Source organism: Rosa chinensis, chromosome 5 (assembly GCF_002994745.2).
Source record: "Rosa chinensis cultivar Old Blush chromosome 5, RchiOBHm-V2, whole genome shotgun sequence".
Taxonomy (NCBI): Eukaryota; Viridiplantae; Streptophyta; class Magnoliopsida; order Rosales; family Rosaceae; genus Rosa; species Rosa chinensis.
Window position 1 is genome coordinate 41,470,136 of NC_037092.1, and position 27,750 is coordinate 41,497,885.

Genomic DNA, 27,750 nt, shown 5'->3' on the forward strand with positions numbered 1-27,750 from the left:
ATATGATCTACAAGACTCTTACCACCTTTCCTACTTCAGCATTTATACTAGCGAAGCAGTATAAGTTGGAGTATGACAACAAAAGAATCACAACCTTCAATAAGTTAATAAGCATACTGCAAGTGGTTGAAAGACATAATGAGGTTCTCTTGAACAACAATGCCAGGTCTATTGGGACAAAGAAAATTCCCGAGGCTAATTATGGAAAAAAGAAAGGTGGAAATAACTCCAATGCAAGGGGGTTTAGACGTGCTGATCCCTACCCACATGGCAACAATGCACCACGTGGAAAGGGACATGGGGATCGTGGAAAAAAGATGCAAAAGGAAAGAGTTGACAATGAACCATGCTATAGGTGTGGATTCATTGGACATTGGTACAAGAACTGCCAAGCAAACAACAGAGTAGTAGCCAATTATAAGAGGTATAAAGAGTCTAAAGAACAAGAGGCTCACTATATGGAAGAAGGAGGTCATGATCTAGACGTCAACCTTACAATTACATACTTCAATGGCTAAGAGAAACTTGCTAAGTCAATGGCTGCTCTCAATCTTGACTGATCTGCTTTATTTATTTTATTTTCCACAGACAGTTGTGAAGGCATAATGCCTCATTTTTAATTAGACTATTATTTGGTCTTAAAGAATGGTTTGATGAATTAGATTTCTGAACAAAGACCTTAATTTGATTATCGTTGGCTTATTAATAAATTTCAAATTTTATTCTAAAGCACTAAATTTATTCAAATTTATTTACTACACATATTTACATGGTTCGACATAGCACTATAAAGATGTAAAGCAATACATCTAGAGAAAAATTATTAGAATGAAAAGAATACCATTCTACGCAAATAGAAATACTCTAAAGAATATGAGCTATATTTTCTAAATACCTCCCATTTATTTGTAGGAATGAATGGAGGAGAACTTGAGTGCTTAATTGATAGTGGGACTACCCACACAATATTAAGAAATAGGCAATTATTCATTTAATCAATAGCCTATAATTCCTCTGTGACTACAATGATTGGATCATCACAAGTAATAAAAGGGCAAGGAATTGCCAAATTTTTTCTGCATTTCAAGTCACAGACGCTCTATATGCACCAAGAGCTAATCGAACCTTGTTAAGTTTCAAAACTATTTGTGCCAACGGTTATCCAGTAGAAACACACTGTGAGAATGGAACTGAATACCTTGATATTAACTCTAATGAATGTGGAAGGAAACGCATTTTAGAAGAACTTATGAGTCCATCAAGTGGACTGTACCTCACTACGATTCGAATCATTGAATCCTATACTGTCACCTATAATGGAATGTGGGACACTGACTCATACAGGCTTTGGCATGACCGCCTAAGGCATCCCGGTCATGACATGATGATCCGTATTTTAAAGAACTCATATGGACATCCCTTCTTTCGAGTGAACAATAAAATGGGAGAAAAGTCCGCCACACTGCAAAGTGTCGGTCGTAGTACTGCTCAAATGCAGCCATTGCCTTTTGAAGTACCAGAAGCACTACCTCCCTCCCATAATGCCTCATTGACTATTTCAAAGGCACATCACTCGTTTCACAAAGCCTGCTCTTTAGCAAAAATAGGATTGAGACCTTCTTATGCTAAAGATACAAAACAAAACATTTCATTCTTACAAAGGATACAAAGAGATATCTGTGGACCTATCTATCCAGAATGCGGACCATTCAAGTAATTTTATGGTTCTGGTGGATGCTTCGACAATCTGGTCACATGTCGTTTTATTGTCCACAAGAAATGCTGCATTTGCAAAACTCCTAGCATAGATTATACGTTTAAGGGCTCACCACCCTGATCACCCTATCAAGTCTATAAGGCTTGATAACGCTGGAGAGTTTACATCAAAAGCATTTGATGATTATTGCATGTCTATCAGGATCGATGTAGAGCATTATGTACCCCATGTACATACACAAAATGGTCTCGCAGAAGCCACCATCAAAAGGCTACAAATAGTGGTTAGGGCATTGGTTATGCGCACCAACCTGCCTATATCTGCATGGGGTTATGCAATATTACACGCAGCTTTACTCATTCATTTCAGACCCACTGCTAGCCAACCATTTTCTGCGTACCAGTTGGTAACTAGATATGAGTCTGACATTTCACACTTACGCATATTTTGGTTACGCAGTATATGTGCCTATTGCGCCCCCACAGCGCACTAAAATGGGTCCTCAGAAACGATTAAGTATTTATGTTGGATATGAGGATATGAATCCCCAACAATTATCGGATATTTGGAACCCTTGATAGGAGATCTCTTTACCGCTAGATTTGCGGATTGTCACTTTGATGAGACAGTCTTCCCGTCGTTATGGGGAGATATGAAAAAGGATTTTCCAAGGGAACGACAGGAATTGTCGTGGTTTGTCCCCACTCTGTCTCATTTTGATCCCCGCACTTCATAAAGTGAAAATGAAGTGAAAAGAATAATAGATGTTCAGAACTTAGCAGATTCGATGCCTGATGCGTTTACTGATATCGCAAAAGTGACGAGATCACATATACCAGCTGCAAATATGCCTGCAGGTTAGAAGTCCCAACAAGGGGCACGGTGCTGCAGATAGAGGCACTGCAACCACACTTAGTGGAAGTGTGGTTGAGGCCGTGACTCCCCAAAGGAAGAGAGGGAGGCCACTTGGTTCGACTGATCAACACTCAACCAAGGAAGAACAGGGTGAGTAAGACCCAAACCGATCCATTAATCATCAATATAGAGAATCCCTCTCATGATTGTCACTTATTATAGTTAAGTCCATGAATCAATATTGAAGGACAATCCGATGTTTGAAATGATTCCAGAGAACAAAGGAATCTCAATGAATTATGAGAGTGCGTATGAGTTGATGGAAAGATCTTCCATACACATTGATGATGTATTTGCATACACTGTTGCTCAAGAAATCATAGAGCACGATGATATCGAACCATGCTCTGTTGCAGAATGTTAACAAAGAGCAGATCGGCCTAAATGAAAAGAAGCAATCCAGGCAGAATTAGATTCTCTAACAAAGAGACAGGTATTTGGTCAGGTAGTGCTAACCCCACCAAGTGTAAAGCCTGTAGGACATAAATGAGTTTTTGTCAAAAAGCGTAATGAGAAGAATGAAGTCCTGAGGTACAAGGCTTGCCTTGTGGCGCAAGGTTTCTCACAACCCCTGGAATTGACTACAACGAGACATACTCTCCCGTAATGGATGTTATAACGTTCCGCTACTTAGTTAGTTTAGTAGTTTCCGAAGGACTGGAAATGCAGCTCATGGATGTGGTTACTACATATCTCTATGGGGATCTAGATTCAGAGATATATATGAAAGTGCCTGATGGCCTTACATTACCCAGGTCAAGTGACTCTAAACCACAGAGTGTATTTGCAATTAGGTTGAAACGCTCACTTTACGGATTGAAACAATCCGGGCGGATGTGGTATACCCGTCTAAGTGACTACTTGATTGGGAAGGGATATAAGAACGATGAATTATGCCCCTGCGTATTCATAAAGAAAACAAGTTCCAGATTTGCAATTGTAGCAGTATATGTCGATGATATGAACATAATAGGTACTCTTAATGAAATAAGAGAAACCGCGAGCTATTTGAAATCTGAATTTGAGATGAAGAAACTTGGGAAAACTCGATTCTGTCTAGGCCTTGAACTAGAACACTGAGTTTGTGGAATACTAATCCACCAGTCTGCGTATGTCCAAAAGTCAGGCAATTTAACATGGACAAAGCACATCCTGCTAGCACTCCCATGATGGGTCGAAGCTTGGATGCAAAGAAAGATCCATTTTGTCCAAAGGAAGATGACGAAGAGGTGTTGGGAGCTGAAACTCCCTATCTAAGTGTAATAGGTGCATTATTGTACTTAGGCCAATGTACTCGACCAGACATTGCATTCTCAGTGAACTTGTTAGCTAAATTTAGCTCAGCGCCAACGCAGCGTCACTGGAATGGTATCAAGAACATTTTCCGATACCTAAAAGGAACCATTGACTTGGGACTGTTCTTCCCCTACAGAGAAACAAGAGGAACCGCAGATGGAACTGCAATCCCTAAAGGAAATGTTGATGGCGAAAACGCCACTCACTACACCAAAATGCCAAATGACATTTTGGTTGGTTTTGCTGATGCTGGATACCTCTCTGACCCACATAAAGGTCGTTCCCAAACTGTTTATGTATTTACCAATGGGAACAAGGCGATATCTTGGAGATCAACCAAGCAAACCCTTGTGGCTACCTCCTCGAACCACTTAGAGATCATTGCTCTACATGAGGCGGTTCATGAGCGTGTATGGTTAAGAACTATCATTACACATATTCGAGGGACTAGTGGTTTGAGTTCTACCACTGAAGAGCCTACTTGCACTTATGAACACAATGCAGCTTGCGTCGAACAGATGAAGCTAGGTTATATTAAGGGTGATAACACAAAACACATATCGCCAAAGTTGTTCTACAATCAGCAACAACAAGCTCTCCTCAAGATTCAAGTGAATCAAGTAAGGTCTGAGGAGAATGTGGCAGATTTGTTTACCAAATCATTACCCAAGGCCACATTTGAGAAACATGTGAAAAACATAGGAATGCGAAGTCTTTCCAAACTCCCTTGATTAATGCAAGTATCAGGGGGAGGTGTAGACGTCAGGGGGAGTCTAATACACACATGTCATCGTCAAATGTAGAAGGTGCGTTGTGCTCTTTTCCTTCGACCAAGGTGTATTTTTTATCCCACAGGGTTTTTATTGTTACTTGACGAGGTTTTTAGTGAGACAACAACTCATGCATCATTTCATGTTAAAGGAAAAACACATTATATGCCTTCGTCAAAGTGATTGACGGAGAGGGAATCAAGTAATTAGCAATCACCATCAATCAGCGTGGATCAAGGACCAATCAGTAGTTAATGTCATCATTGTAATTGATATTTCCGTTGTAATTCTCTCCTTATATAAAAGGGCTATGAAATGAAATGAGTAGAGTAATTCCAATTGTCATTTTACTTTTACAAAATATTGGATCATTTAAAAATGTTAATAAACACAATTAACTAGTAAAGAAGAAAAGTTAATAATTGATCATTTATAATGAGAAGAAAATAAAAATTAATTTAGCCATTTTGTTATGCCCCGTACCTAAACAAACCTGTTTACTAGTCATTCGGACAGTTAATAATTAAGAATCTTATTTTTTATCTCTTTTCAATCATTTAAGGGACCGAAAGTTAACTTTTTGTTCGGTTCAAATTTTGAGAAAATTTCTTTCATGAAAGATGTAAAGGACGTTAAACCGAGTTCGTAGCCACGCGGCACATTAAAATCGAAGTTTGTATGCAGAAGTTACGATATGAAAAACAAAAGTTACTATTCCAGGAACTTACTATAAATAGCAAGTTGTAAAGGGAAACTTTCCATTTCGGGAAGTTTCCATTTTCAGAGAAAAACCTGAAATTCCCAAATTCTCTCGAGACTAACCCAGTACCAAGCTGACTCGAAATCCAAACCAGGCAAAAACTCTGCCGTCCGGTCACTTTAGGCCCCCGCACCAGTCCCATTTGGACCGCTTCTTCCTCTTGCTCCTTGTGGGTGTGAATCAGACCGAATAGCAGTAGAAAAGACAAATCGAAGGGACATTCATCTTGGCAATTCAGGCAGGTCACCCAATAGGAATTTCATTTTCCAACTACCCCAGCCGACGAAACCTATTGGGTTTTGTAGAGAATCAAGCGCTTAACAAACCCTAGAAATGGTGCAGCTTGACTTGATCGGAGTGAGGAGATTCGACGGCTCGAAGAAATCAGGATTCCCGAAGCTTTGCAAGTAAATTCGGGCCTCCTCCTTTGAAATCTGACTTTGTTGTAGTTATGAAAGATGTTGGGCTTCTTGTTCTGAATCTTTTGGCACCTGTATCGTGACCCAATTCAGGGTTGGAGGTGGCGGCGCATGGGGTCATGCCCACCCACTTGTGGGGGTGCGTCCAACCACTTCAGGTCTTATATTTTAGTCTATTATGGAGAGCGCACTGATCATTACAAGCATATGGATATAGTTTGGTAGCCATATGATGAACTTTGGGATCGATAAGAATTTCTGCTGTTTCAAAAATTCGGGTTTCGATTCGGGAAGATCTGACCACTGGATCGACCCTGTTTTTCTATAGGTTGTTATAGTAATCGAGTCAACATACCTATAAAATTTGAGATCGTTCCGATATGATTTTGAGCTTTCAACAAATTAGCGTTATAGGGTTTCAATTCATATTATCAACGATTTATTTTCTGTTCTCGAAAGCAGTTATTCATGATCGTTATCTTATTCACAACGACATGTAGATGGAGGTCGAGGACAATTCGTTGAATGGCCGTCATAGCAATTCTGAGTGAACATTTGCCTTTTAAATAAAATAAGCATGCAGCATTATATTCGATTATTAAATTTTTGTATTGATTTTAAGTTGATAATATTTCAGATTTGATATTTATTTTATGATTTATTTTAGATTTATTAGAATTCTTAATATTATGTTTTTGATGACATGGAGATAAACTCCGACGTTGCTTGAAGTCTAACATTGATTTTCCTTTTTCGGATGTTATTATCGGCCTCGAGTTATGAGTATCCTTAGAGCTTTTTCCGATACTTAAATTTTGAGGATTTTGTTTTCAAAAAGTTGATCATTTAAATCATATGAGAGTTAATAAGTTTTGATTTATGGTTGAATTATCGAGATTTTATCAATTATGTTTTCGAAGATTTATTAATGATTTACAAAATTGATATTGAGATTTGCTTTAGGAAAGTTAATGAGTTTAAGTTCAGAATTATGTATTCGAGGAGGTAAATTATGAAAGAAGATAATGTTAACACATACATGCATTACCTGGTTGACAATCCCGTCTAGGTAATAGTCTGGTCAGCAATACCCTCCAAATAATATTCTGATTGGCAGTACTCTTTGATGAGTCTTCTGATCGGCAGTACCCTCCGATGTATGTGTCATTTGGTCACCAGTACCCTCCATATAGCATAGATGGTTACTTGGCAGTACCCTTTAGCCATCGCCTCCAATGCGTCATCTGGTCGATAGTACCCTCCGATGCGTCACCTGATCCCTCCAGTCATCACATATTTTGTCATGTGAGAATATATATTGATGATTTGAAATGGAGTTTGAGATGTTAGTATGTTTTGAGATGATTTACAATATATATTTGAGATTTCTGAAATGGTTTTGAGACGAGCTTACTGTATGATTTGAGATATTTCATTATGTGAGGTTTTTAAATGATTTTGAGACGAGCTTACAGCATGATTTGAGATTTCAATACCATAAAATAACTAAAAGTATTTTCACAAAATCATATTGCATGTTTTGCTTTTATCTGAAAACAAACTTGGGAAAGCATTAAATTTTATTTTATTTCCTTGAAATTATTTATTTTTCGTCCACCTACTTTAACAGTTTTCAATGCTCTTCCCCTACCTTTTAGGTTTTTCGTGCCCATCTGCAGATTAGTTGATGTCGAGCATGCGTAGGAGTCTAGGCATAGTGTCCACCACTTCCATCTCCGTTGTAGGTTACTATTTAACCTACTTATGCAGTGTGTTGGTTTAATCTTTAGATTGCTTGGATTACCAGACTATTGATTTGTGATGCAAAGTTAAGCATTTGGAATTTGGGTTATGTTGTTTCAATCTTTGAGTTAAAAATCTTGTTTACAAGTTTGAGTTTTGGCCAGTCCACTTTTAGAATTGATTCCGTTAAATTTTTGGTAGCATTTCCCCTAAAGTGGGCCCCACACTCTTCACATTGTTTAGGATGCTCCATAGTTGAAGGCTTGCCTTATTTGGAAAAAAAAATTTGAATCCGCCTCTAGGGAAAAGAGTACAGCACTCCTCGCTTATAAATCAAGTCTTTGTTACATCATTAGAAACAATATTAATCATGAAGCCAAATTACTACATAAATTGTACAAACTAGCGATAAAATTAAAGAGCAACCCTTACGCGCAAGCTGATGAGCAACATGGTTGCTCTTTGCATCGAACATGATACAAATAGGTGCAAATTTAAAACATTGGTATATGCGGCAACCCCTTCATTTTATCAAGAACAATCTCTTACATGCTCAAATCTTTCATGGCATCATGCAATGTGTATAGCACAAACGAGTAAAAATCTCCCCTTGACTTGATTATTTTAGTAACGAGCTTTAGTGAATATATATATACACACACACACACATATAACGTTATATATACATATTCACATGGAACGGATTTCCAGTTTTTTTCTACTTTTTGACCACACATTCACATCTTAACCGTTCAATTTTTAGGTCTTGATGTATAGATCATTTCTGCAAATTTTGAGCCAAATTGATGACCGTTAAGGCATCCAAAACTATAATTTACACAAACGAATGGAATCTGTCGAACCGGAACCGTTCGTGTTCATTGTTGTAAATTGAAGTTTTGAATGCTTTAACGATCATCAATTTGGCTGAAACTTTGTAGAGATGATCTATACATTAGGACCTCAAAATTGAACGGTTAAGATGTGAATGTGTGATCGAAAAGTGGGGAAAAACTGGAAATCCGTACCTAAGAAAAGGTATGGACGTCCGTAGCGGAGACGGACTCTGTGTGTGTGTGTGTGTTAGTGAGGGATCCTTTCTTTAGTCATTTTAAGGGATTTCTTGTGGAATCCACTTTTCAATCACATATCAACATCTTGACCATTCAGTAAAGAGTAGATCACTTTTGAAAATTTTTAGCCAAATTGATGATCATTAAGGCATTCATATTAGTGATTTACGTTTCTAAGCTTCAGGTTGGACAGATTCTGTTCATCCATTGATTTCATCTAGTTTGGTACCCTTAACGAGCATCAATTTGGCTGAAAATTTGCATAAGTGATCTATACATTGGAACTCAAAAACTAAATGGTCGAGATGCCGAAATGTTCTTGAAAAGTGGGTCCCACAAGGAATCGCTTAAAATGATAACAACAAAAAAACAGTCAAATTGATTATCGTTAAGACATCCAAAACTGCAATTTACACAAATGAACCGAATCTGTCCAACGTGAACAGTTCATGTAAATTACAATTTTGGATGTCTTAATGATCGTCAATTTGGCTGAAAATTTGCATAAGTGATTTACTCATATATACCTAAAAACTAAACGCTTAAAATGTGAATATGCGATCGAAATATGGTCAAAATATGGAAATCCGTTCCTTAAGCTAAGTTAAGGACCTCCTTAGCAGGCATGTGTATGTATGTATGTATGCGTGTGTGTGTGTGTGTGTGTGTGTACATATATATATCTCATGTTGAACAAAATAGTGTTGAATGAACTTGCAACCATAAGATCATCATGTGTCAAGCGAAGACTAAAGCCTCATCTAATGGTTGTAGGCACATTCAACACCAATGTGGTTTAATTTCATATGAAATGAACTGTTAACTTTAAAAACGAAACAAAAGGCTAAATGACTTTTTTTGTGTAATCTACACATTTCTAAAATAAGAAGCATGTCAAAACTTAACATAAAAGCACATATGTGAATAAACAATAATTTGAACAAACAACGTACCATTTGTTGCCTCCATGCTTTGCTCGAGTTGATTAACCACGGTCAGTCTAAATTGGGCGATGAACCAAGTGGTAATTTTGAAGCACCTGGAACATTCAAATTTTATTGCCAAGTTGTATTTACAATTCTCTTCTAATACTAGCAAGTCCAAGACTATATAATATTTAATAAAGCACCTCGAACATTCAAATTTACTAATAAGTGATATTTACAATTCCCTTCTGATACGAGCAATAAAAGCATAATATGCGACGTCAATAATGTTAATCTCTAAACTTTTTTTGTTAGCTTATTGTATTTTCTAGAAATTTACTTGTCTTTCTATTTTATTAGGTTCGTTGGAGCAAAGATACGAAAAGGAGATAAAGACAAGAAAAGTCGCATGAAATAAGAAAAGTTGGAAGTCCTAACTCGACAAGGAATCTCTGATTGATAAAGGAGAGCCCAAATTATAAAGCTACGCAAGAAGATAAAGATTATTCAATGATTCTCAATGGCTGCCCACTATTAAAGTAGATAGTCAATGACATCATATGCTTCTATTGGTTGGATGACATCAAAAATCCTAATTCGACAAGAGAATTAAGAAATTAAATATGACCAAGCAACAATATAAAAAGATTGTGATATATCTGGAAAAAAAACGTTTACGCACAAGAAACAAGTCAGAAACTCGAGCAAGGAAGACATAGGCCACTGTCGTCGACCAGTTGATTTCGACTCTAAATTCAAGATTATTTATTTTCTGTTTTTCTTAGTTCTTTCTTCTCTCATGGATCTTAGTTTGATTTTAATTCAAAACATGTGCAACTAATTTCTTAGGTTAGGGGCTGTGGAAGCCCTAGACATGATTTCCATAGGATGATTACTAATCTTTCTTCTAAATACTTATAATTGGATGAAATTTGGCTTACAAGTTTATCATTGATGATTCTTTTATTTGTTTCTTATGGAGGCCTACATAGAAGCATGTTCTAGCATATATTGTTTGAAGCATGTACACAACCACCTTATTGATGCATGTTTTATAAGAAACAACCAAACAACTCGGCTATATTTGTGTAAACCAAGTTCCAAATGACCTAGTATCTAACACCCTATGGTAAGTTTTTTGCTATCGACTCAGATGTTTTTAGAACTTCATGACATGAGTTAATTAGGCGTTAGATATCCTTGGAGATCGTTATTAGAATGATAGAACCTTGCAGATACTCTGTAGATGTGGGAGATGGAAGAGGCGCCACGGGGTTAGTTGATGCTTGAACTAGCAAATGAGTTGGCCCTTCTATAGCGGCTGAGGATCCAGCTTCGCTCAGGCGAGAGGGATCAGTGGTCCTCTGATGGACCTGTCAAAAGAAACATAGTGAAGATCCTGTCCAGATTCTAAAATTTAAATAGGATAAGAAGGGACCGAAGTTTACTAATCGCATTCCCAGAGGTTCATCATCTTCAAAACTCTCTTTGACGAATTGAGCTCGATCGCGTTTGCAAGCAAAGACAGCAGTGGCCTGTACGAGAAAAGAATCATAACTCAAAAAGGGGGAAGCACCAAATATACAAGTTTGGGATCGTTCTTAACCAGATTACCTCAATAGGATCTTCATCATGAGAAGACTCTCCCTCAAGAGTCTCCTCTGCTAATACCTTTTGTTTCCTGGCCTGAACAGAGGCTATCCCGCTTCGGGTAGTTTGCTGCAAAACATACTCAGGAATAAGAGTGGAAAAATCAAGACAAGGAAAAGGAATGGTGAAGAAAGACAAAAACTTACTGTTGCCCTAGGCTCGTGGATTTGTATCCCTGGACGCGATGAGCGAGAAGGTAGAATAGGTTGCGGGGGTTGTGTTGTAGGGTTGGAGAAGCGCTCAAGAATCTCGCGGTCCTCTGGACCAGGACTACTCATGCCACTAAAGATCAGGATGAAGAGTTCGTCATGTGGCAGGTCCCAACAGTTCACAGACACCTCTTTCCACCAATCAGCATAATCATCATCGACATCGTTGATGGGGTACAACGCTCTGACCCAAGGGGGAATCACTATCAAAGTAAACTGATTCTGAAAGGGGGCAGACCTAGGTGGAGGTAATCTCCGCCAAGAGGTGTAGTAATTGGCAGAATCAACCAGAGGCTAGGGTACCAACTGGGCCAACCTAAATTGGCGAGCAAAGTGGTTAGGGGCATAGAGCTCGTAACTTATGCGGTCGGTGGCAAGACGAATATCCAAGCAGGAGATGGCGCGACGAAAGGCCAGGAGGGCTCTTTCGCTATGATCCCGTCCACTGGGCAGAAAACCATCATCAAGGGGAGGAGGAAATCGCCTAGAAAGGACTATTTTTGGGTCCGACATCTCTTTCAGCAAGTACAAGTAAATAAAACACTCGGAGTAGGGTGGAGCTCGATACCTTACATTGCGGCAAAGCCAGTTCCCCAAAAGGGAATCGATTGGAGGTTCCCTTGGAATATCACTGCAACAAAAGCGAGGGAAATAAATCTGCAGCCAAAACGCAAGGACCCAGAAATGGCCACTAATGTCGGTATCGAATGGGCGCATTACTGCTCTATAAAGGGAGCGATATAACGCACCCAATACAGGTTGCCCAAGGCCAACACAAATACCATTGTAGAAAGTAGTGGCCAAAGAATTCCAGGGCCCAGTAGGTTTGCTGGAAAAAGTTTCAAAGATAAATTTGCAAAGCCAAAATTCCAGGAATGCGATACCTCATGTATGGTTACGCTAGGTGCAGTAACAGTTGCGCCAGAATGAGTAGGATTTGCTGCGATGCCCCCGACCAGCCATATCCATTCTCAAAGGAAATTGAATGCCATCAAACTGACCATGCACATAGGGGTCAAAGTCAATGGGCAACCCGGTGATGGTAAGAACATCCAGCAGAGTTATGCTCATCTGCCCAAACCGAAAATCGAATGTATTGCTGGAGGTGTTCCAGAAGCAAAGAGCAGCGGCTAGCGGTGCAGGGCTAGTATTATGGGGAAAACAGAAGCATAGATCGATGGTTTGGGTGATACCCACCACATCCCATCAAGCCAAATCTCTCGCTCGAACCTCCTGATACCAAACATTTTCCTTAGGAGCGATGGTAGGCCAGAAGCCCACTTTCCTCCTTGGTCCCCAACTGCTAAAATCACCGGGCACCTGCCAAAGAGCAGCTATGAGACGGTGGATGGGAAGCCCATAATAGGCCATAGCATCATCTGGCAAACGATCGCGAGGTGTGGGACCCAGAATCGCTTGACTATCACCTCCACCAAAGCCCATCAGTCTACTTCTCTCCTCTCCGGTCTAACTTTTGTATCGAACACCCATGTTAGTCCGCCAGGTGAATGCGGCTTTCTCAATGATTTCATCTGCCTGATCTATAACGAATGGTTTCTTGGATGCCATTTCTAGGTCGCATGGAACACTTCCCCATTACACCTTGATTTATAGCTCAGATATTTTTGGAGATTAATTTATTAGCTGAGCCAGTAAGTGGTTCTAGTTGATAATTAATTAATCATTATTCCATCTTGTGATGGGCATATGAGGCGGCAGTGAAGAGATGGCATTGCACCTTTCCCTACAACCGCAGGGCCAGCATAGTGGCCTGATCTTTTTAAAACATGATTAAAACCCATGCGGTTTTAGATGCTAAAGTTGCAGCAAGTATGGTGGTTTCACTTGGTCACATGTCATGATGTCAATAGCCATGATCCAATCATCTCTTCAACGTAAGACTCACAAAGGATTAAATGACAACAAACGGTTTGCTATTCTGCATCTTATTTCGCCAAGTATTGTAGGCCTTGATCAAACTTGATCTAGCCAACGAAGCGGCTCCAACACCTACATTTGAGAAAATCAATAGAGAGCCAGCGAATAAGGCAGATACTTGCTGCTATACACATGGCGAAGCTACCACCAAGGAAGAGAAGGATCCTCATTCGCGATCAAAAGCAGTCTCCTTTGCATGGGGGGCACGCTAAAGTTCTGATCTCCTACAACTTGCCCAAGTTTCGCCAATTCATTGCATACCAAATATCAGATACATGGGGGGCAATAAAGTTGGCAAAGAAAGAGTCATTTCATGACAAAGGCAATTCAGATTGTGGCATTTAAGTTTTATGGCCTATTTAGAGGCCTATATGGAATCAGTCAAGTAATTTTATTCAAGCCAATAAAAGTGGCTTTGGAGCAACAACATTATAAGAGCAGTGCTGATTCAAGACCTCTTCAGTCAAGACGAAAACTTTTGACTTCGAGGTCTGGGGGCAGTGTTTGAACCAAAAATGAGCATTTTGGCCTGACAAGGCGTGTCTTGGAGAAATTGAGCCAATATCAGTGGCTCAAGCTATATATATTGTCGACAAGTTCGAAATATATTATTTAGAGGCTAAATAAAGCCTACTTGCAGAATTATGGAAGATTATGTGAGCTACAAGAAAATGAAATGATGGAAGCATAGAAATGAAAAGTCAACTTTAGCACATTTTCCTACTTCGGCTAGGAGAAACCGAGCTAAATAAAGAAGGAAGGGCGGCAGACTAACCAAACAAAATCCAAATGAGCTAAAACTCTCTATATTAATTCTAGACATCCCAAGGATCATTTATTATGAAGAGTGCCAGAGCTAGTTTTGAGTGGAAAGCCTTCAAACAATCAGTCTAATTTTCTGCAGAAGCAAAACTGGAAAACTGGACCTGTAAGAAGTCCAACAGCGTTTCCGGCCAAACCACATGGAATTAAGCTCTGAAATTGCACCACGATGATCTACACTCATTTTGGATAATTTGATGTGAAGAAGTCGAAGGCCCATTTTGAGTTCTTGGTGGAGATATAGCTGCAGAAAAATTGGAGCAGTAAGTGCTTAAACCTAATTTTCCATTAGTGTTTTAAGTGCTTAAACCTAACATTCCATTAGTGTTTTATGTGCTCAAACCTAACCCATCATGATTTGTTTAATGCCAACCACTATGGCTTGGTAGCCTATATATAGAGGCTACAACAAGTAACAAAAAACAACACAATTCAACAACAATCTCTAAGATTATCCATGCCTCTCTAGAGCAACCCCTCTCTAAGAGCAACTCGTCTCTTTCTCTTACCGGTGATCACACTCCAGTCCTAGTCTTCTCAAGAGCCGACTATCAGTGCCACCAAAACCCTCTGTCAAAGTGCTTCGGTCCTAGTCTCTTAGGGAGCCGACTGTAGTACCGCGACTACAACGGTTACGAAACCAACTAAGCAAGGGTAACGCCCTCGCAAACCAACTAAGCTAAAGTCACGCTTTGGCAAGTTCTCTCTACTTCCTGGTGATTTCGCTCTGCTCGACCTATAACATTGAGTATCGACTTGGTGACACAAGACAAAGTCCTCACCACGAGGCACAGAAGACCCCCACAACGAGGTTGGTGCTCTCCTCGTCTACAGTCGCTCAAAAGAAGTCAGATCAAGGGACACCCCCAACGAACCGCACCCGAACGGTGCTAGCACGCCCGCGCAAAAAAGAGACTGTTGACCAAGCTGCAACAAAACTGGAGCCAAACAATATGGATCAGGTTCTTGGTCTGCCTAGCTTTTGGGATTGTCGTGTTGCTAATTTTTCTGGTCTCGATTAGTTGAATTCAAAATTGGACTCGTCATCACCGTGGACGACTACGATGGAGTAGAGGTCGGGTTTTGGTGGGATTTTTTGGCGAGTGTGCAGGTCAAATCCTTTTCACATAGAGAGAGAGAGAGAGAGAGAGAGAGAGAGAGAGAGAGAGAGGCAAAAAAAAATTAAAAAAAGAAGGAAGAATTTTTTTTTTAAAAGGAGAAAAATAAAATAAAAAGAGGAAGTGAGGGGTATAACAGTTATTTTAGACCTACTGTGTGAGCCACGGAAAAATTGTCAAGCTAAGTTGAGATCGTTAAGAAAGTAATTTACGATCTCGGTAATTATTAAAGGTGCTCGAGATTATTTTTCAAAATTTTCTATAAAGGTGAAATTCTTGGTTTGAGAATGTTATAATAAAGTACACAACATGACGAGTTCGTGATAATTTTCGGAGAATTTCTGGGACACCCAAAGTATTTATTATAAATTTCCTAAGTTTGAGAAATATGGAAATTCATTTAAATAAAAAGAAATTGTCATGGTGCGATCTTGCCCGTTAGATATACCACCGCTTGATCAGCACCGTTCGTCTGGAATGAAACTGAGGCTATAAATAGCCCTTAGATCGAATCAGCGTCCCAGATCATTCCACAAACGATCAGACCTCTCGACCCGAAGCCACAACCCGGACAAAACTCCTCCGTCCGGCCACCTCTCCACGCCGGACCACCAACACTCTTCTCGTCTCTTCATCGCCCACGTGCCTGTGGTGATGGATCATCCATGCACGGTTCGTGAAGGGAGATTCGAAGCTCAGAAGGTGCGAAGCTCTTCCGGCAATTTCTGACTTCCGGCGACTCCGGTCACCGTCTGGGTTGTCTGAGGTACGAAACGAAATCCTCTCGATGATTTCTGCATCTGTGTATAATTAGTTTTCGATTTTGGTTGGGTTTGATGGACTGATGTTTTGGGTGCCTTCGGCCTCGTTGGCGTTGCCGTGCACGGCGTCGAATTCCGGAACGTCTGGGCTTGTTTTTGATGATGGTTCTCGTCCTAGAACACTAATCGGTGCTTGGTCCAGTTAATCTCACGATTTGGGCAGTGGAAGAGTAGCCGAGTTTTTTATTTCTGGTTAGGATGCTTCTGCTCGGAGTTTGTGTTTGAAATCGAAGGTAAATTGAAGTACTGCTTGGCTTTCATTTGGTACTAAGGTCAGTTGGGTTATGTTTGGAAATTTTGAGGATCATGAGAGTGTTTGAAATTCTGGTTGTTCATGTTGATGCTTACTGTAATTCGTGTTATGAGATTGAGGAATTGGACTTGGTTTCAATCTTGGATAACTAGTTATAACATGCAGAATTGAGAAATTGAGTTGAAAACATCAAATAAAGCCACTGATTTTTGAAGTGTTGTAAACATCACAAGATGTACAACTATTACAACATCACAAGAGTAAAACTAACACCATGTTCATCCTTTTGTCCCTTAAATGTTTAGCATAGATGATCAATTTGTAATTACAACTTCATTCTAGTTGGAATAAATAACTTCATTATTGTAGAGCTAGGGACCAAAGGTTTAACTATGTAGAATATGTAGAGCATTTAAGCCCGACTATCTAGTATATCATTTGTTTCCATGGCTGAAATAAAAGACTTGAACAAAATGTGGAGGAGGACATATCAAACACAAGAGGGAATTGTAGAAATGCATATAAAGCAACAGGCACAATTGCAAAGAAAAATGTAAGATTTGGAACCCATCTTGATCCATATTGACAAGACAAATAAAAGGCGGTGCTGAAAGCCATCATCATAGATGCTATTGAGATGAAGAGGCAAGTGAGTCCTACCATCAACTTCAAGGGCAAGGACTTGAGGAAATCATTTTCTGCATACCGAGAGGTAAGGATGAACAAGAACATCAGCATTGCAGTTGAAGAGGAAAAGAGTGCCACTCCGTCGGCTATGATAAAGTATAAAAAAGCTTTCTCTTTCAAAAAGTTTGGCTTGCCAGTATGATCATCTGCGCCACCTGGTATACTAAATGCAGCTGAAAACACAACAGTTGCAATAATAGTGGCAACAAGCAAGCATGAAGTTGCAGTGTCCTTCATCCATTTTTCTCCTTGACGCGTTAACGTCTTATGCTCTTCAGTGAATAATTCTTGAGGTGTTTTTCCTTTCTTGTTTTCCATCTCTATATATTGAGGTTGCACAATCTTCTTTATTTCCTGCCATTTCAATGATATATAATTAAAGACAGCAGAAAAACATTTAAGCAAGTAAAGCAATTAATTAAGATGTTTATAAAATTATGAAATGGATTCATTGAAATTTTCTTGTGCATGCATATATGGCACACGTGCAATTTCCTCTAAGTAACCAGATATCATTATTTGGTTAGACCATGCATAAAAAATAAAAGGTAAATTAGGGTTACGAGGAGAAGAAGTACCTCAAACCATACTAACTCTCGCTGCATTTGAAGAGCTACGCCCGACATCAAATTCAGTTGGTTTTGAGGTGCTGCTTTTGCAACCATATGCACTATATTATTACCCTGATCATCCTCGTAAGTCACTATGACATCCTTGATTGAGCCTATCTCATGCACTAGATTGAAGATACTTGCATGACGATGCAAAACTGCAACATGGATTATAGTTCGATTTTTTTCATCAGTTTCCCATACTAACTCAGGATAAGAGCTCATAAGCGCTGCCAGGAACTCATAATTCCCTAATTCTGTTGCATCAAATATTAAATTAGAGGGATATTTGATCAACCTCATCACGTCATCATGCTCGTCTTTCAAAATTTCTTCCCAAAGGCGTTGGACTAGGTGAAGTGCTTTATCAGCTTGATTTAAATTTCTTTTGAATGCATACTTAAAACCTGGGAGGACTTGAGACAAAAATAATTTGAAGAACGTAAGCAACGGGTTAATAATGATAAGAATAAACATTAATTTTCAAAGAATTCACTCACATGATTTCATGAGTCTACCCCACATTCCTGGACTTTGACTCCCAAATACTGAAGGCCTTCGAGCCAAGATATGTAGGGCGGTTTTATTTTTCGGCCGATTAGTACGTGCCTTGGCTAATGCTCTATCAGTATCTAGCAACTGTAAAGCTAAATCTGCATAATTTACACACAGAATTCAAGAATGCAAACGTATCCCAGTACACACATCTATTCATTCATTCATTATTTTTGATTTGGAAGCATAATGTTCATCAAATGCATGTACAACTTCTTTACAATCAGTTTCTCCAGACTCTTGGTTATATAAAAAATAAGAAAAACAAAAGTATGAGTTCTTTGATATACCTACCATATAAACCATTGTTGATGCACGAAAAAAACAAGTTCTCAAGGTCTGTCTTCTCCATCATCTTTTTACTTTTAGGGTACAGGTACCATGCCATTTCTGACTGTCCTAACACAGCAGCCATATAGGGTGGTGTCATTTTCTGACCTCCTCGAATTGTCAGCAAGGAATCATTATGTTTTATCAAAATTTGGACAATGTCTACTGATCCTGCCGCGGCAGCAATACATAACGCAGTGTTTCCATTTATGTCTTGGAGTGCCAAGTGTTCTTTGTCCATGATTTCAACCAGTTTCTCCACAAAGTGAACATGTCTTGCTCCTGCTGCAATATGAAGAACAGTGTCCCACCCTCTTGATATGCTAGCACTCAAAAGTGTTCGATCTTTTTTCAAGATTTGTTCAGCAGCTTCCCAATCACCTTTTAGTGCATACTTATAGAGAGGCACGCATTTCATAAGGTATAGATCTCCTGTGTAGTGTTTATAAAGGAGGCTAAGGTACTTATATAGAAAATATAATTGATATATAAGTTGGATATAGAGTGGTCGAGATATGTTCCATTATGTTAACTTAGCAAGTTATATGAATCTCAAACAGTCCATATAGTTCACCGCTAGATACAACTACATGGATGGATCTATCACTTCATATTGTATTGATATTTGCTTCACCAATTATGTCAGTATGAATGATGTGAATAATGGTACATACTATTTTTGTGTTCCAGTAGATGAAGTGAAGGCGTCCTAGATTTAGGTAGATCTGCCAAAATGTCGATGGTGGTGAAATTTGAAGATTGGTTCTCTAGCCCACCAGTTCCTGGATCACCCTTTGCGGTGGGTAATTGAATCCCAGGAGGTGGTACATGTTGTGGGATAGATATGGTTCCAAATTGAACAAATTGTGTACACATACTGGCGTGCACCTGCAAACAAATTATTTATAGTAAGCAAATATTTTTTGTCCCTTTTCAAAAGTTAAGAAGAAAAACAATTGACCGAATAGTTAAAAAATAAATAAATCGGAATATATACTTTTGAGGGTTTCCGGAAATTGTTGTTGTTCTTTATTTCCTTTACAACAATTCTTAGGTTCACTCCCAGGGGTGAATGAGTATATTCACACCCGTTATCGATTAACTTATTTTTGCTTAATAAATTTATAATCCAATCATTGGATTCCAATGGTCTATATCTTAAATTATCATTTAAAGATCATCTCAGTAAAAAATCAATCGAATCGGAAATCATTTAATTATCTAATTGAATCAAACAAATGGATGGTTCTAACAACACTTACTACTACTATGATGAACCGTCCATGTATTTCATAGAAATGAATAACTAAAAGGTCTTCAATTTAATTGATTTTTTACAAAGGTAATCTTTATATTACGTTATATAACATGAATGGTTGAATTAGAAAATTATAAAATTATTATACGTTAATCGCGAGAGAGGGTGAATGAACTCATTCACCCTAGGAGTGAACCTAAGAATTGTTCAGTACGAAATACCAGTACATAAAGCAATATAAATATATAGATTTGTGTATCTAGAGATTTAGTATCCTAGAAGTCCAGAACTGGAGAAGGTCCAGAAGGAATATACCGTGCACGTTATGATTAAATTGACTGCAAATGAAAGACCACTAAACAGTAAAAAAATGCAGATCCTGCATTGGGCGTATATGGAAATTAAAATATAGCATGATCGGTCCTATGTATATCCATAGAAGATGAATGAATTTTTTTTTAATTAAATAAAAATTGCATGTATAATAACTATGGAAGCCATAAAATTTGAAGTGATGTATAACCAAAAATAAATTAGTTCTTAGGTAATATCCTTTCCTTTCCCCTCCTCACAAGGTAGAATTCTCAGTATTGAAAATTTGAAACTAATTTGGATAAGAGAGAGAGATAGAGAGAGCAGCTATGGATGTGAAGGTTGCTTACAGATCGATATGAAACGGTGGTAAAGCAGCAAGTATCACTCTCCAAGCCTCAAGCAAAGCTCACTTATGATTACTCAGTGGACATCTGAAGCGCATTTATACAAGGGACTGAAATTAGTCATGGATCAACGTATAGACTACTTCATCAAAAAATAAATAAATAAATAAAACGTATAGACTACTGCAAGAAATTTAGAGTCAATTATATGGAGGAGCTCGCTATCCTAGACTCAGAAGACCAATCTCCTCATAGATTATAGGCCATAAAGCTCGCTAGTTTGTAAACTAGTTCATAGTGGGAAAGCTTTGAGGCCAGTTCATAGTTTTGCGGAATCATGGTATTGGGAAATTTCTTTCCTGGATTTCAGATGGCCAAGGAAGGGAAAATGATTCCCAAAGGAATGGAAAAAGAGGAGGAAACTGGTGCTCCCCCACCCACCCTAGGATCCACTTTCCCTCCCAATTTCCTGCAATTATTACAAAATTATATGACTAAATTGTCCATACTCAAAATCATTATTTGCTAATTTAACCAACTGTACTTATCGTTTGTATAATTTGTGCACTATCCTATGCAAAACTGAAGCAGCTAAGCTTTCTTTCAATTCAATATAGGGCATTGGATATTGACCAAAATATATATATAGAGAGAGAGCATTGGACATCTATAATGACACATGGGTGTTCTTGTTGTTATTGAGATAAAGAAGTGTTCTGGTTTAAGACAATTAAATGGTCATATAGCTATGAACAAAATACTTGTAGAGTAGTGCAATATTCGAACACGGTCAAATAGCTAATGTATAGCTACTTCTGGTTTAAGACAATTAAATGGTCATATAGCTAATGTATGTTCTGCTATTTGTCATATAAACGTCATTAGTTAACGTTGGAATTTAATTTAAAAGATTGCTTCAAATAGCTTGTAGTTTATTTTCATATATGATTATTTTCTCGTTGTATTTTATTCTTTTAGTTATATTTCTCAGTTTTACCATCTCAGTACTGAATCATGTTTATGCTCTGGTTCTTTTTTATTTAGTCTGACCCTAAAATCATGAATCCCTGATAATCATGTGTTAAGATGGTGATAAAAAAATAAAAAAATAATAAAAAATAAAAAAAGGTAAATTTATGAATTTTAATTTCAATTTTGATAGTGTTCTAAGTTTTCATATTAATATGAGGGTATTATTAGATAATTGATAGGATTTTGTTTCCTTTTTCTATAAGAACCAAATACTGCAATGGAAACTAAAAATGTGTATTCTGACTACATTTCTAGTCTTTCTAAACACTGAAAAAACAATTAATGAGAAATTCATATACCTATAGAAAAACCAAAAAATTAATTTTCTTTCTTTTCCTTTCAGCGAACCACAAGATGATGAGCGGAGAGATAAACTAAAAAGAGGAGCAATGACTGAACTTACTTTTATGTGAAATAATGAAACGCCACCCACCCCATGGAAAAATTTCTCAATGGCTGAACTTCCTGTGTAAAGGACAAGCGATGTTTTAGTCACGTGGAGGGACCCGCCACCAGAAAACAAAGGACAAGTGATGTTTTAGTCACGGGCCAAGCAGAAAGAGCAACACGACGACCAAATTTATTATTGAAGTCTACGGTCTACCACTAATTTCTAAATGAAATTGGCAGGAAACTTTCTTCCTCAATTAATTTGTGGGTTCTTAGACCATCTCCAACGGTATATATTAATTTTTAATTAAATTTAGTTAAAGTTGTAAAATATAACTATTGATTTAATAATGTTCATCTACCAATAGTAAGCTATTTGTAAATGTTATATTATATTTTATCGAATTATAAATTGACACATGGACAAAAGTACTTTTGCTTTAGCTATGCAGGATTCTCTAGCTAAATATAGCTAGTCCTTTTAACTAAAATTAAATTTAACTTAGCTATAGCTAGTCTAGTGGAGTTGAATTTTGCTTCAAAAATACTTATATACAGCTAAAAATTGAATTTAGCTAATCTGTCGGAGATGCCCTTACCTCACGCTAAAGTTAAATTTAACTTAGCTATAGTTAGTCTGTCGGAGTTGAATTTTGCTTCAAAAATACTTATATACAGCTAAAAATCGAATTTAGCTAATCTGTCGGAGATGCCCTTACCTCATGTAAAATAAATAGAAAAAGCTAATTACGCTTCTTCTTCTTTTTTTGAAAAGGGCTAATTACGTTATAGTATTATGTGGTTTGCTTTATACAATATATCACTTTCTCTTCTTTTAGCTTTGACGATCCAATAAAATTATGGAATATTTTCAAAAAAAAAATCTAAAATTTAACTAATTTCACATATTATTAATAACGTGGCAGAGTGTAAAGAGATATCCAATTTATAAAATAATTCGATAAATATGTAAGATTTTCCATGCGAATTGCACTTGATTAGACATTCGAGATAGAAAGAGTTATAAGTGATTGAGAGAGAGAGAGAGAGAGAGAGAGAGAGAGAGAGAGAGAGAGAGAGAGAGAGAGAGAGAGAGAGAGAGAGAGAGAGAGAGCTATCTGAATTTTTGAAACGTAAGCTATCTGAATTTTTGAAACGTAATCATGTATAATAGAGAGATTCCATACTCAAAAAGTTTAACTATCTGAAATTTTGAAACGTAATCATGTATACAATGGGTCAGGATCAATGGACACATTTTTTACACTTATTTGGAGCTCTTAGATATAAAAGCATTTAATGTTCATTATTAATTCTCGCAAATGAAATGGCATTTAAGTTTCTCCCCACAAAAATATAACATAAAATTAGATTAAACTTTCTTTTTATAAAAAAAAAACTAAAATAAGAACTAATAAGAACACAATCAAAATCTAAACAAGAACTCCATCTTCTAAACCAGAACTCTTTCATTCATTTTGTGTCAAATATGGGAGAAAGTTGATATTTTTACTACTGTAATTGTCTGTTCTTTAATTGGGGGTGATTTGGTTCCAGTAATTTCTTAAGGGTTGGGGATGATTTTATATAATTGATGAAGCTTCTATTATCTATTTCTTTTTGTGTGTTTATTGTATTCCTATTCCACGAAGTTTGAATCTTTGAGGAAGGTTCTTGTTCGGTGCGTGATTGATCGAGTTTGTTATGTTTAATAATGGAAATTTTGATGTTATGTGGTGATTTGTATCCCCTTACAAGGGCTCAAAGCTTTCAACTACTCTTGGTGGCATGGTCTGATATTGTCTCTAGCTAGGCACCCTTTGAAATTAGTTTAGGCACAGTACATCTGTGAATATCAACCCAAAATTTCCATGGGGACGGAATTGAAAGTGTTTGTTGGCTGAGCAAATCAAAGATGCGATGGGATGAGATTTGAATATTGATGCTTACTTTGTAGATAATATGAACTGTGATTCTATATAAACTGAAAAATTTCTCCTATTGCTATATATAAGATTCGAGAAAGGTGTGCCATCAACACAAAATGAATGAAGGTGTTCTGGTTTAGAAGATGAAGTTCTTATTTATATTTTGATCGGATTCAGCTCCTCTAAAGTTAAAGAGTTATGAATTTACGTGAAGTTCATTAAATCTTGATGCTCTAAATAATCTAATGGTGTCAAAGTTCGCGACATCATATTTAGCCAAATTTAAAGATTTTATAGCTTAACTTGCCATTTACCTCAGTTACCCAAAAATATATATATATATATATATGAACAGTTTTCTTCTTCATGTACATGATCTGGGTTCTATGCCTTCTAAGCGCTCTCTCACTTTGTTCTCTTCTTTTCTTCCTCAATTCCTCCCACGAAATGACATTGAATTTCAGATTTGAACATCCAAATAAGTTTTGCTGTATATAATTATTAGGTAAGTTCAATTTGATTTTCTTCTGGATAAACTCAATTTGCTCAACATAAACAAGGGCATATGCTTTTTGTTTTTTTTTTTAAAATTTGTCGTCTTTGAAAACAGGCCTAAGTACTGCAGAATAGATATAGTGTTTTCCTTCTTCATAGGTGAAGCATGATTTTATTCAATAAGGTTAACCTTCTTTTCTTTATTAGAATGAGACCCTTTTGTTTCCTATTGAGCTTAAATTTTAAACTATATATAGAACAAAATGGATCTACCGAGAATGAATTGGGAATCTTTCCATTGAAGTGCAGAGAGAAAGACTAAAGGAAGTATAAAAGAAGATCAGTTTATATTGTTATCTGAAAAGCCCTTTTCTTGAGAGAAATTGAGGGAAAAAAGAAGATCGAGGACAAAAAGAGAGCTTAGAAGAAGAAATAGAACTCAGATCGATTATATTCATGAAGAAGAGAATTGAATATGTTCATGAAGAAGAGAATTGTTAGTTTCTTTTTTCTTTTTTCTTTTTTCTTTTCTCTAACAGAGGTAATGGCAAGTTAGGCTTTAAAATCTTTAAATTTGGGTGAATATGATGTAACAACTTTGACACCATTAGATCATTTAGAGCATCAAGATTTAATGAACTTCATGTAAATTCACGACCCTCTAACTTTAAAGGAGCCAGATCCATTTTGATCGTGTTCTTCTCTCATATTAGTTTTTATTTTTATTTTTTTATAGAAAGAAAGTTCAATCTAAATTATGTTTCTTTTTGTGGGGAAAAACTAAAATGCCATGTCATTTGCCAGAATTAATCAGGATCATTAAACGCTTTTATATCTAAAGGTTCTAAATAAGTGTAAAAAATTGTGTCAAATAATGTGTTCATTGATCCTGACCCGTCTACAATAATCTCTGGACGAGAAACTATATATATTCTGTACATGGAGAGATAATCTCGTTTCATTGAAGACTTTCTTCTTCAGTATTTTAATATTTTTACTATACCAAGAACACACCTTCCTTCTAACTAACGATTTTCTCCATGTAGACCACCAGAAGATTCAGAAGATTAATTAGTAGCATATTGAAATAGGTTGATTCCGAAGTCCAAACAATACAAAAAAACTCCGAGGAGGAACTGTATTCTGACATGTATATACAGATGGATGAAGTTGCTGTAATACTAATTCTAGCTTCCAGGTTCTTTCTTTACAGTACAAGTGACCATAAAGGAGTTTGGAACAACATTAACCAAACCACTGGAATTTTTTGAAGACTCCACTATACTAGTATATACTCCACTCTTAATCTTTTATTAGGAACAATGCAATAGTTTTATTTTAGCTACCTAATTAGGGTAGTTATAATTGGGTTTCAATCGAAAATAAAAAGTAGCTGGGTAGTTTAGATGTAATTCGATTTTTTCTTTTTCCTATTTATAATGAAAGCAAACCAATATATTTTCCTCAAATCTAAAGCAGAATAGTAAATTAAGGTCTACGAATAGAAGGTCAAGATTGGTAGATCTAGCAACCTTGTGAGCTACAGAGTTTGATCCGAACAAGGAATACAGCCGAGAAATATAGCTAAGAGTATATCATCGATGACCCTACTCGGACGAGAGCTCTAGTACTAGCAACATGCACATGTACATATCACGCATAGAATTTGCTAGCTAGCTAGTAGATTAGTGGATGTACCAGTCAATACTTTCATTTTATTTTATTTTTTTATGTCAACATTCATTTTCATGAAACTATAATGGATGGTCGATTTGATTTCTTTATGTCAACATTACATATAAGTTAAATATAAGTTAAATATTGATTAGGTTTAATAAGGGGATACATATAAAATTATAAAGAAACAATTATCCTCTATAATAGGAAGAATTCCACAAATGGTCACTCAACTATGACTCATTCGACACTTTGGTCACTGAAGTTTCAAATATATCACTTTGGCCACTCAACTATTACACTGTCAATTACTTAAGTCACCCAAAAAATATTTTTTATAATTTTTTTTAATGAAAAAAATTAACAAAGTGACTCAAGTGATTGACAGTGTAATAGTTGAGTGACCAAAGTGATATATTTGAAACTTCAGTGACCAAAGTGTCGAATAAGTCATAGTTGAGTGACCATTTGTGGAATTTTCCCTCTATAATATGATGTTTCTAGATAAATAATTAGTGAGAGACTTGTGAGTCAAAGTCTTCTTTCTTTTTTATACTCATCTTTTTTCCTCGAACGATCCAGATTATCTTGTGTGGAAATTTTGGTGTGGCATTCAATATTTCAATATTTAGGTTTGGTTGGTGAAGTATGAAAAATATAAAATACGAATCTAGGGTTAATTATTGATGGTCCTATATGTATGTCCCTTTCTAGATTTTCATTACTTTCTTTTTTCCTCGAACGATCCAGAATATCTTGTGTGGAAATTTTGGTGTGGCATTCAATATTTCAATATTTAGGTTTGGTTGGTGAAGTATGAAAAATATAAAATACGAATCTAGGGTTCATTATTGATGGTCCTATACGTATGTCCCTTTCTAGATTTTCATTACTTTCTTTTTGGCTTTTCCCAAGCCCGTCTTCATGCCTGTTTTTCTTTTGTTAATTAACATTTTAAATCTCAATATTACTTTCATATGAAAATATAATTAGGACATGTACAAATAGTTGTTTATCTTTTAAATCTCAATACAATGTGCAAAAAACTCTATAATTAATTGCGAGTCACACCCTAGCCAAATGAAATCTTAGCTGCCTTTAATCTAGAAACGGAAGCCGTGGAGCCTGCGGTAGTAAAAATAAGGTTTGGAATCCCAGGAGCCAGGACTAGGGCTGTCACTCGGTCGGTTCGAATCGGTTATAGGTATTACCAACTTCAAAATCAAAGCTTTCGGTTTCAAAACTGAGCTACCAATTACTAACCAAAATTTTCGGTTTTTAATTATATCTACCAAATTCGTTATTTCGGTTTTCGGTATTACCAACTTTAGAATAACTAATTCTTTATAATATAAATTAGAATGAACAAAACTAGGTTTTTAAATTTTATAGTCATACACATTGTATTCATCTACTAATTATAGCTTTCTTTTGTATATATGACATCAAGTTCTAGCAATTTTCAATTAAACTAGGTTATTTAACCATCTTTGACTAGGTTACTTAAAATACATGTATTATTAATGTAGTATATGCAGTAATATTCATACTATTATAAAAGTTTTTATGTTTATTTCTTAATATACATGTATGTGTATTGAAAATTGTAGTATATAAATCTAATATTTAGATAATCGGTAGATTCGGTATTTACCAAAACCAAACCAACTTTTTCGGTAATTTTCGATTTCGGTTTTA

General features: G+C 36.8%; 1 protein-coding gene and 1 long non-coding RNA gene across 3 annotated transcripts; one reads left to right on the forward strand and one right to left on the reverse strand.

Annotated features, from left to right (window-relative positions):
• Positions 1-15,880: 15,880 nt before the first annotated feature.
• Positions 15,881-16,713, forward strand: LOC112167111. Its single transcript, XR_002923603.2, has 2 exons — positions 15,881-16,122; positions 16,296-16,713. It is a non-coding gene; the product is annotated as an uncharacterized LOC112167111 (long non-coding RNA).
• Positions 16,714-16,725: 12 nt separating this feature from the next.
• On the reverse strand, positions 16,726-21,114 carry LOC112167110 (ankyrin repeat-containing protein At5g02620). Of its 2 annotated transcripts, none has more exons than XM_040506973.1 (6): positions 20,534-21,114; positions 19,288-19,501; positions 18,578-19,045; positions 18,229-18,381; positions 17,696-18,135; positions 16,726-17,471 (listed from the first exon to the last, which is right to left on the reverse strand). In XM_040506973.1, the coding sequence occupies exons 2-6, from the start codon at positions 19,487-19,489 to the stop codon at positions 16,857-16,859; spliced, it is 1,878 nt and encodes a 625-aa protein (XP_040362907.1). In that variant the 5' UTR covers positions 19,490-19,501; positions 20,534-21,114; the 3' UTR covers positions 16,726-16,856. The 2 variants fall into 2 exon arrangements, with proteins under 2 accessions (XP_040362907.1, XP_024159847.1); XM_024304079.2 differs by having other exon boundaries at positions 16,727-17,471; positions 17,696-18,144; positions 20,534-21,112.
• Positions 21,115-27,750: the final 6,636 nt, after the last annotated feature.

Bases quoted from the DNA above. Each gene is read 5' to 3' on its own strand.
- LOC112167110 (XM_024304079.2), bottom strand. From the start codon at position 19,489: ATGTGTACACAATTTGTTCAATTTGGAACCATATCTATCCCACAACAT. The intron at 19,046-19,287 runs GTATGTACCATT...AACACTACACAG, and splicing joins TCTACTGGAACACAAAAATA to GAGATCTATACCTTATGAAA. The intron at 18,145-18,228 runs GTGAGTGAATTC...TTTTGTCTCAAG, and splicing joins GGGTAGACTCATGAAATCAT to TCCTCCCAGGTTTTAAGTAT.